Source organism: Daucus carota, chromosome 8 (genome assembly GCF_001625215.2).
Source record: "Daucus carota subsp. sativus chromosome 8, DH1 v3.0, whole genome shotgun sequence".
NCBI lineage: Eukaryota > Viridiplantae > Streptophyta > Magnoliopsida > Apiales > Apiaceae > Daucus > Daucus carota.
The window spans coordinates 27,259,996-27,272,041 of record NC_030388.2 but is presented as its reverse complement, the minus strand read 5'-3'; the positions used below and the strand labels follow the sequence as shown (position 1 = coordinate 27,272,041).

General features: G+C 30.0%; 1 protein-coding gene across 1 annotated transcript; it reads right to left on the bottom strand.

Annotated features, from left to right (window-relative positions):
- Window positions 1–495: 495 nt before the first annotated feature.
- Window positions 496–2,764, bottom strand: LOC108198975 (adenylate isopentenyltransferase 5, chloroplastic). The gene is made up of 2 exons (XM_017366748.2): window positions 2,224–2,764; window positions 496–2,118 (listed from the first exon to the last, which is right to left on the bottom strand). Exon 2 carries the CDS (start codon window positions 2,103–2,105, stop codon window positions 1,110–1,112), a length of 996 nt encoding a protein of 331 aa, XP_017222237.1. The 5' UTR covers window positions 2,106–2,118; window positions 2,224–2,764; the 3' UTR covers window positions 496–1,109.
- Window positions 2,765–12,046: the final 9,282 nt, after the last annotated feature.

Here is a 12,046-nt window from a genome sequence, read left to right as displayed (position 1 = left end):
AGATAGCTACTAAATATATGATTATACAAGATCATAGGTAGTGGATGGTTTGTTAAAAACTACTAAATATATGATTATAAGAATTTATAGGAGGGGGATGGTTTGTCAAAAAATAGATGAACCTGTGAGTATGATTTATAGGTGGTGATTGTTTAGAGTTTAAAAGCCCAGCTTCTGGTTTATAAATTATAAGCACTTATTCGTACCGTTTGTGTAAAAAGTCAAGAAACACTTATAAAAAGCTTGGAATGCTAACTTTTGTTTCAGGATTTCTACTTCTTTTCCAAGCACTTTAATCACTTATAAGTCTTAACTTGCTTCTAACTTCTACTCCACTTTTATATTTTAAGCAAGAAGCACTTATTTTAAGTTCACCCAAACGGTCTCATAATCAAAATATACATTATTTCTCAACCTGTCAGTGTTTCTAACTCACTCCTGCAAGTTACAAAATATACTTTGTGCGATGAAACTGAACAATTAATTAGTACATAATTAGTAGTGATAAGCACATGAACATGTTGATGCATACAAATACTAGATGCGATCTTTCAAGTCCCGGCACATATTCATGCATAAAACAAACACACAAGTACATTTGTCACAATGAAAAGATGGATTTGTCAATTCACAACATCACAAGAATATTTACGTCCAGCTCTATCAAAACTGAAATGATGCATGGCACACCACAAATCCAGAAAAAGCCCACACGCACTCTCCCTACATCTGAATTCTGAATGACAAGGACCGGATGTCATTTGACAAGGCCCCACACAACTCGAATAACTCTACCCGCAAAATGGAGCGCCCAAGAATACTTTTTTGTACTCTTTTCATTACATTAAAGTTTAAACCCACCCCTGCACGGATTACTAAAATGATTTTCACCTGTACGGACACAAAACTTAACCACCTGAAAGCAACCCCTTTGGATACCACAGTTTAGGTCTGTACTCCACCCGTGTCACTCATTTTTGTACAGTTTTTTATGCCAATGCAGAAGGAGTTTATCCTTTTTTATTTTTCCAAGTAGCAATTCACTTTTTTACCTCGATCAACAGAGAATAAACTGTTAACCACTTCAATAATTAACTGACGTTAATTGCTCAGCGACTTGCTGCCACAACCGTAGAGGTGGTCGTTGCAATAGCGGAACCAGCTCCGAGAAGTGAGGCGGCAGTAATTTTCACCGAAGGAGTTGCGGCAGAATCTTCTTCATTGAGAAAACTTTCAACAATTGCTTTACTAGGCCGCGCCACCAGCCTCTCCCACGCGTCATTGGATCCTTGGCCGCGCTTTAAAAAAGCCTCAGTAGCATCCAAATGGTGCAAGTGCCACTCCATTTGTTTTTGTAGCGTCCGAATATTTTTCAATTGGTACGTAGCCAATCTACAAGTATTGCCTTTTATTTTATCAATCGCCATATCAAGTAGAGCAACTCTAGTTTCATCATCCACATTCGGTTCAGCTCGAAAAAACCGGTCCATTTCTGGCAATCCTATTGCACGTCTCAATCCTCGCGTATAATTATCCGAATCCGGATCAAAAAACTGCCTCACCTCGTCTATTAGCCCCGATTCCACCATTCTATCAACGCGATTCGATACGAATGAGTGGAGAACGGGGAGTGACACATCAACCCAGAGAAAACAACAAGCGTACCTTGATCTAAATTCGTCGTTTACAAGAGCCTTGATGAAGGAATTGGAGCCGCCGGCTATGATAGGGAGGCGGTCGCGTTGCACTATGGACTCGACCGCTATGGACGCGTGGTGCCGAAAATCTGTTGCGGTAAAATCGGAGTCCGGACTGATTACGCCTAGTAAATGGTGCGGCACGCCGCGACATTCCTCTTTGGTAACTTTGTTGGTGACGATATCTAGGCCTTGGTAGACTTGAATTTTATCGGAATTGATGATCTCGGCGGGGAAATGAGTTGCGAGGTCGATTGAGAGTTTTGATTTCCCGGTCCCTGTTGCTCCCATCAGGATTATGACTTTGTCCTTTTTGAGCCATGGCATGAAGGCGTCCATGTTTAGGACATCCCCGCGAAAGTTCACCAGGGGCTGGGCTTGTTTGCAAGCGGAAAATGATATCCTCATTGTAATAATTTAGCTGATCAAGAAACAAAATAAAGTGAGAAAATATTCTTGAAATTTACGGCCATGCATACGCTGATACATGTACTTGTATGAACAAAGTTGGACCATAGATATTTACCTTTATATACAGCAGATGCGGCAAACTGCAAATGGTAACGCAGTAACAAGTCTTTGGTTTGATATATATCTCTCTCTCTCCCCCACTCTCTCCCACCCACTCTCTCTCTCTCCCACTCCCTCCCTCCCTCTCTCTCTCCCCCACTCTCTCCCTCTCTCTCTTTTTGTTTAAGCAGAAGTAGGAAGAAGTAATTGGTGAAGCTAGAACGAATTGTTCTCAGAATTCGTGGCAAGTTTATGCTAATTTATGCAAGCACCAGAGTGTGAAGAGACGACACATACATAGGAAACATGCATGCCAAGTATTTTATACGCGAAAGAAAAATATGAATGTTTAAGGTTGCGATTTGTGAAAGAGAGTGAGTGTGACGGTGTAACAGATGATGTTGATTTAAATCTTCCTTGAAGTTCAAAGTTGCGCAACTTCATGATGAGCTTTGGTATATATTGAGGTGGGGGAAAAGACTTGTAGGTCTAGGTGTTTGATGAATTTTTTATACACTAGCTGAGATGAAAGCGAGACACTTGTAATATCAAATTGGCTACTAATTGCATTTTACGGTGTGTATATATTGTAGGTACATATATAGGCTATTCGTGAGCTCGTGGGTTTACCCAGTAGCGGTTGCGGGTTCCTACGTAAAAAAAAAAATGCTTAGGATATATTATTGTGTAATTTTATGTGTTCTGTATTTATATCAACAATTTCAATGAAAATGCGTCGATGTTAGACAAAATTTTGTGTACCTAGCAGTACTACTCCTAGATGGTAGAAGTATGATTTTACGGAGTTAGGCATAAAAAGTTTGAAACTAAATTTTATTTATGTATTGTGAAATTAATTTTTAAAAAGGATAATACAATATGATACAGGCAACTTATAATAAACATAATTAGCGTGGTAGTATATAGAAGGTGTTTGTGTCGTCTTTATTTTGCAAAAATAATCCTTTATTTCAAGAATTTTAATATTTATATGATATTTTCTTTCTAAAATTAAATATTTAGTATTTTCAAAAACGATATATGTTAGATACTAACTTAATTCTAACGAAAGAGATATGTCTAACATGTTGAGTTCTGTAAAAATAGTTGGTTAAATTGGACATGTAATACAATATAAATTATATAAGACATTTTGATAGGGGTGATCAGAAAACCGCCCAAACCGCATAAACCGCCCACACCGCACCAAACCGCACCACAAAACGCGGTTTTTAATTTTTGTGGTGCGGTTGCGGTTTGAATTTTTCACAAACCGCGCGGTGCGGTGCGGGTTGCGGTTTGACATATTAGTAGTGCGGTTCAAACCGCACCGCACCGCGATATTATAATATATATATGTGTATATATATATTAGTGATTATCAAATAAAAATATATTAAATACATATATATTATTTATAATTATGTTATATATATATTTGTTAAATATCTTCAAATAATAGTTAAATATTATTTTATCAATCTCGCATTACTATTATACCAAATTTGTATGAAATGATTATATTATTATAATATGTCTCTTTGTAGTTAGTACTCATATTTATTATCATATTTACACTTTTGTTTGTGTTTTTTATTAGTTGTTGTAGTTTTAAAATGATAAATATCATATAAATTCATTACAAGAAAAGATTTTAATTATTGTATATTTAAATTTTATTTCGAACTTCAACTAAAATATTTATTCTTAAGCATACAAACCGCACAAACCGCACCGCACCACACCGCATTTTTGTGGTGCGGTTTACGCGGTTTTTATGCTAGCGTGGTGCGGTTGTGGTTTGAGTTTTCAACCAAACCGCATGCGCGGTTTGGTTCGCGGTTTTAGCGAAAAACCGCACCGCCCGCACCGCGATCACCCCTACATTTTGATTCAATGATACTACCTATAATCTAAAAATGATATATAATTGTTCTTCCAAGTTGTTATAAATAAAAAAAAATATTATTTTAAATATGAAATTAGATGAAGTAGAATATTGTTCTAGGTCTAGTTCTAGAGGTTGGTCAAATATACACGAAATTTAATTATAATAATTGACAAAGATTTTCATTTTTGTATCATAATGGACTAGTAAAATTTATACATATTATTTATAAATTTTACTTTTACCATGTCAATTTTGGTTGGAGAAAGCATCTCGTTGACCAGGAATGGTTGATTAAATTGAATATAAGAAAATTTGCTACCACTACAATACATTTTACTACCATGTTATTGCTAATATTAGTTGAATTCTATTTTAAAAATTTCATATTATTAATATTTCAAATTGTTATAAATAAAATATGTTATTTTAGCATAATAATATATGACGCGAAATCTTAAAAATAATATGTTATATTATAATAGATGTTGTGAGACTTTTCTGCATGTTTGCTGAGGTTGGCTAATATATGGAGATTGATCGCTTAAGATTATGATTTATGGATAAGGAATTTCTATAATCAAATTTATACATATTATATTTAAATTTTATTTTCTATAATACATATAGATTTTTGGCTAGTGATTCTATAATATTATAAATACTCTATATAATGACATATTAGAAGAATTTTGTTTGAATTTTTTAATTTTCGTATCATTGCCTCAAACTTCCAACATATGTATATACGTGTTTTCAGAACTCAGAGGAGCGTACGAGAAGTTTGTAAGAGTGTCATTCAATTCATATTATTACAATAGTACTTTAAATCAAACAATTCATTCACCTTAATCCCCAACCATCCATAATTTATTCCAACCTCACATCACCTAAACCCCATATCACCTAAGCCGAACCAACCTTGAGGAGTATCACGTACACGAAGCGTCATTGTATTCATGTTATAATTTAACTAAAAACAAAGAATGTATTTTGGTAATCAAGGACAACAGGAAAAGGTTGTTAAATGTTCGTCCCATTATCTTTGTCTCGGATGTTGACTTTGGTCTAATATTACATTAATATTACTAGACTACAGCAGACAAAAATTAACTTAATATATGAACGAATATTCCAGCTAATTAAATTATGGGGTTTAATGATCGAACGGACAATTTAGCTGAACTTGCACAGAAGCGCGCGAATAGAAAAAGAGAAAACAAAAGTATGGAGGTCGGGGTGACTCTTCCATGAAATTAATTAAATTCAAAAGTCAAGAAGCTTCTTACCTATGTGATTTTATAAATTTATTTATACCCTACGTTATTGTGATAATAGTACTATCTAACCTCGTGAACATGAGGTGGCTCATGTCACAACTCACACCCACTCGAAGGAGTGACCATTCAAGAATCACATAAAATGTAGACAATTTTAAGGAATTATAATAATATCTCTCTCTACTCGATCTACTGTTAGATTTAATAAATGATACTCCCTCCTTCCCATTTTAATAGTCCACTTTGTTAAGAAAAAATTTCCCATATTATTTGTCCATCTTCTTTGTCCAATACAAATTTATACAACTTTCAATGTTAGCATTTGTTATCCCATACAATTTTCATGATTTACAATGTAAATTATGTTGACTTTCAACAATAATGAATGAAAACTTAGTACTATTTTTGTATAATCTATGCATGACAATGGTAACAACATATCACATTTAATATTTCTTAATATGTGTGATTTGAACAAAGTGGACAATTAAAATGGGAAGGAGGGAGTACTATTATACATTTTTAATTTATAAATGATATCGTTATATATACTAGTTTTTTGAACGTTAGAGAATATATAATTCAAAATTTATCATCTAAAATTTAAATTATAATATATTTTTATCAATGATTTAATATTTTTGGATGTCCATATCTTTTTTTTGCATGAAAAATTCAATGATAAAGAAATGGAGGAAGTGAATTATTGTGTAATGAATTTAGGCTTGTCTTAGGGCTCCAATTATACGATCTTTAATTAAGTTGACTAAGGTTAACTCAGAATTTTAATGTTACGAAAATGTACCCAAGTTAAAATGTGAAAAGAATACGTGTTCTAAAAAGGAAACCGGTCCACAGCCACCGGTGGATAGGGTCCGGTTTCCAGCCACCAGATCACGTCCCTCCATTTTGTGATCCTACAGCTAAAAAAAAGGCTCCCCGCAATGAAATATTGCAACCCCGCAATGAAACATTACGGGTATGAAAGACCCCGCAATGAATCATTGCGGGTATACAAATCCCCGCAATGTTTCCCTGGACCCTTTTACCCCTTCCTTCACATATCATATGCCTTGTAGAGTTTATTATATTAAATTGTTATCATTAACATTTTTTAATTAAACTAAAAATATTTTTAAGGTTTGTCAAAAAAAAAATATATTGTTAAGGTTAGAAATAAGAGAAAATTTTGATTTTTCTTAGTACAATATATGAATAATTTTCTATCTAATTTCTATATATTTTTATCTTATTAACTATTTTATGTCATTTTGTTATACTAATAATTTTACTTATTTGAATACTACTGCTTGTTTCCTAAATATATCGAACACATGTTTGAACTATGTAGCTCACATGCTCTTTTAAGGTTAATTAACTTTTTGTAGCTAAAGTTGAATTATTTTATTACAAATTATTCACTTTTTCCAATTCTCTTTTTGTACTGGTAGTGTTTTCAATGTACTCGAACATATTCAAATCAAAGATAAATATCGAAATTATGAATAAACATCACTTAAATTGGTTGAATATTAGTAAGAACACATATAATTAGTATTTTTTGCTAGAATTTAATATTTTTTGACAAATTATTAACTTTTTCCAATTCTCGTATGTACAAGTAGTTTTTTCAAATATACTCGAACAAATACAAATCAAAGAAAAATATCTAAATTATTATTAAATGTCACTTTAATTATTTAAATATTAATAAGAACACATGTATTAATATTTTCTAGCTAAAGTTGAATAAATTCTTACAATTTATTGAACTTTTTCAAATATTTTGAATAAAAAAAGTAATATTATCTTCCCCGCAATGAAGCATAGCGGTGACAGTTTACCTAAATTTCATACCCGCAATGAAACATTGTGGGGATTATGTACCCCGCAATGAATCATTGTGGGGTGTTATATCTTCATTTGAAAGGTGGCTGAGTGAGGTGGATAGGGTATTTGTTTTAAAAGGCATCCGCCATGAGTCATTGCGGGTACTTTACTTTTTAAAAGACACCCGCCATGAGTCATTGCGGGTAGTTTACTTTTTAAAAGATACCCCGCAATGAATCATTGCGGGGAGTATGTTATACTCCAAGGCACATGACTCACGATTCGAACACTGCACCTTCCGCTTCTACGACATTGTGAATGATAAATAATAAATAAATTTTATTGTATATTGAAATTGGTAATTTAACTTAATTTTATTTCCTATTAATTTGACATTATGAATAAGAATGTTATTTTGTTATATATTTATTTAAAAATTGTGGTTATAAAAATTCAATTTTATATTAATAACAAAATAATTTAATTTAATTAATAATATAAACAATAAAATATTTTTTAATTTTAATATTAGCTCAAATTATTTCGAATAAATAAAACAATTTCATAAAAAGAAATTAAATTAATTATATAATATAATTAATAATATACTTTAATTTTAATAATAATTCATAAGATTTCGAATAATAATAAAACAATACCAAAAAATTAAAAACTAAATTAAAAACATACTTTAATTAATAATATAATTTATTTTAATAATAAATCAAATGATTTCGAATTATAATAAAATAATTTCAAAACAAAAAACATAAAATTTAATTAATATTTTATTTAAGTTTTTAAAAATTCAAATGATTTCAAATCATAATAAAATAATATCAAACAAAAACATAATGTATTACATTAATAATAAAAAAAATCAAATAACAAATAATAAATTAAATTCAAAAAATGAAATGAGAGAAGGTGATAGAGTAATTTTGTTGTTACTGGTAGGTAAAAACATTAATTACGATCCCCGCAATGTTTCATTGCGGGGAGTATTGGTACCGCAATGAAACATTGCGGGGAGTATTAGTACCCGCAATGTTTCATTGCGGGGATGGGAGATGGGATAGTCGCAAGTCTACAAATAATTTCGTTACGGGGTGATATAATGTATTAGTATAATAATTAAAATTAAAATATTAAACAAATATAACATATAAAATAATTAAAATTTTCAAAAAATATTAAGAAAATATAATTTTGTAATTTAAAATTATAAACAATTAAATATTTTAAAATATTTGTGATATACAAATAATTTAATATTATTATACATTCTAGTGATATAATTTTTTTGATTAATAATATTTAAATTTAAATTTTAATATAGATATATATCTTGAATTAATGAAGATAATAGTATATTTAAAATGAATAAAAATAATTTAAAATTTAAAATGAAAGTAAAAATGTTAACTAAAACTAAAGTAGTGGAAGGATAGTTTAGGGAAGTAAAATGTTTCAGAGTTACCCGCAATGAAACATTGCAGGGACTGAAGTACCCGCAATGTTTCATTGCAGGGACTTAAGTACCCGCAATGAAACATTGCGGGGTCTTGAGTACCGCAATGTTTCATTGCGAGGAGTCTTTGTCATCCAACCGCCCGGTGGTTCCCTATCCAACGGTGGCTGTATAACAGCCCCCTTCTAAAAAATAGTTTGAATTACTTAACATTGTTAAATGAAAGCTGTGTTGAAAATAATTCAAAAATAATGTCTTTACACAAAAATAAAATTAATATATGTTAATAAAGATATTTAGTGATGTATTATTTATATAGTTGATATGAGAGATATTATTAATAATTTAAACAATAATTATGATTTAGGTAGGTTTAGTTAACATTTAATGATAAAATGATGTTTTTAATAACAAGTTTATATACACCCCTAAAATTAAATACACCACTTAACATTATTATGAGTTACATAGTTATATTAAGCTTTATTTGCTTTGGTCTTTTTGTTTATAAAAAACTAATTAGCATTTTATATTTAAAAAAATTGAGCTAAATCCATATGGATATACAATTTTTGAATAATGTTAAAACTTTCGTTGAAATGTATGTAATCATAAATATGTATAGTGATATAGTGATATGAGGAAAAGTTAGTTGGACTTTTTACCACCCTAATATTTAGGGTAATTAGACGTGTTCCCATCAACAAATTTATTATTCATATTCCAGAAGTAGCTAGAATTGTTTTCTAAAATCCAGCGGCGGCCAATCTGTATGTAGTTTTATAATTTAATTATTAATCCGATTTAATATAATGATGGGGTGAGAGAGGACAAGTTAGATTGTCAATTTTAGTTGTACTTTTATTCTTCGGGAGGTTTTACATAAGCTGTTAACTATTTTTGATGATGCAACAAGGGAAAGTTAGACAAACATGAAATTTTATTTAATTTATTGAGGTACACATATTTTATGTGCTCTACCAAACTTCAGTATTGAAGAAAAATAAATTATGATTAGATTCTTTTAGTATGATTTTGATACTACGTAAAGGGTGTATTAAATTTGATCTTATTTAGAAATGATTTAATTTGTTACAAAAGTATTGAAACGTCTTTTTCTATTGTTTTTTCTTTTATGAACGGACGAAAAAGAAATTAAGTTGGATAAGAAAATATTTTCACTACTCTATACTATATTTTTATTTATAATTACAGTCAACTTGACTATATTCAATTATATTTTTCAAACCTTCATAATATATATATAAATTAATAATTTACAATGATATATTATGGATAATTAACAGATATTATCAAACGTAATTTGTGGATATAAATGACTTGATTAAAATAAATATTTGTATATATCTCGAATTTCGTTATAACAAACTAGATGGTATGTTTGTAATTCATTTATATATATTGAGACTACTCTAATGAAAGAAAAGCTAACTCTTTTTTTATCATTTTCATATTCTGCGTAAGTTTGTTAGTTAATGCAATGTTGGCATGTTTATACTTGGAATATAATGAGCAACGTAAAGTCAAGAAAGAAAGAAAAAAGGACCAATGTATAACGAGAAACTTTTTATGAGTTTTCTTGTCATGCATGTCACCTTTCGTAAAATTAGTGAATATAAAAGATAATCACGGGATTAAACGAGAGTATAATCAAATATTGTAATAAAAAGATGGGTGCAAACATGAATCTCTGAGTAACAATTAAGAATGTTTATATACAAGTCGCATCCCATGCAAAAGATTATCATATATTTTCTCTGGGTTTTTTTTTAAACCAAACTAATTTTTTAGCATATTTTATTCTCATCCCCAAGAACAATAATCCAATATTTAATATTTTTATAATATTAATATAAAATTGATTTTAATTTAATGGTTAACGATACCTGTAGCAAAAATATTTTTATTAAAAAATAACATATATATAAATAACAACGCAAGAATTTAATATTGATTTTTTTTACATTACCTCTTTCTTATATTCTTGCCAACTTTCGGTGATATTAATGTATTCCCTAAAGATATTCTATTTTCCGAACATTCCTAAAAAACGTTAGTTCCGTTCATATTTACAGCAACATTTTATCAGCACCGATTATAAAAAAGGCCTGTGCATATGCTTCTGTAAAGACCTAATTATTAATATATTATCCATTTTCTAATAATTTCAACAAATTAAACAAACTTATCGCCAAGTGCCAAGTTGTACAAAACAACCATATCTTTAGACGAAGAGTTTATTATATATGCGGTCAACAAGAAGGAAGGTGATTATGATGTTTAATGATATTTTGAAGATAGTTCATGGGGTATATGATTGCCTTCGTGCGTCTAAGCAAGCCAAGTGGATTAATAAAATCATTTTCTCGTAATTAAAAATTAATGAAATGGAAGTGCCACTTTGCACTACTTGTAATGCATTAACCATGGCCACAGACCCTTAATCATAATGACCAATACCTAGCTAGTTTACGCGCCGAATAGTCAGTTTTTTCTATTGTAAAATCAATCATTTCAGGAACTTTAGAGCTAGATCGGCGTGCTAATTATAAATAGTCTCTCAAGTAAGATTTAATTAGTTTTTATTGAAATTAATTAATGGCTAGACTTTTTTAAAGCATTAGTAACATCTCTAATGATTGTAATTATTATAAATAATATAAAAGAACTAATGATTATCTAATTATTTTAATCGGGACTCATACATATATGTGGATACTGAAACTGAATGCACAAAATATATTATGTTAAGTGTTAACGTTATTCAATCAAGTGACTCTTCTATACTCATAGTCGTAAAAAATTTAATTTTTCTAATATCTATGTGCATAAAATTATAACATTCTATTTTTAATTAGTTGCAAGTTTTTATTAACTTAACTTTATTAATAATTAATGACGGCCTTACTCAAACATCCCCGCCAATAAATATTTATATTAAAATAAAAATAGATATTATTGTGTGTATATAAATACACTAGGAAGACCCTTGCAATTTTGCAGAAGATAAGATAAAAAATACACAGACTCGAACTCTGATGAATAAAACTCAGAAACCTCGGTCTTTAAAAGTTGAAAATATAGCGCTTCTTTGTTTCCCAAAACACTTCTTATTTTTGTTTTTTTTACCGATTTTTGTACATAAGTAGAAGCGAGAGGCTTCTGTTTTCAAACAGGTTATTAACTTATTTACTTTTCACCATTAATTAAGAAAAAAATCAATTTATTTTAGCTTGTCCAAACGGTCTGTAGTACTTCAAAAATTGTCTTTATAAAAGATCAATTGTATTAAACAACCTAAATAAACAAAGAATAACGAATGGATAACCAACATTTTCCCCTCCCTAAG

Bases quoted from the DNA above. Each gene is read 5' to 3' on its own strand.
- LOC108198975 (XM_017366748.2), bottom strand. From the start codon at position 2,105: ATGAGGATATCATTTTCCGCTTGCAAACAAGCCCAGCCCCTGGTGAAC.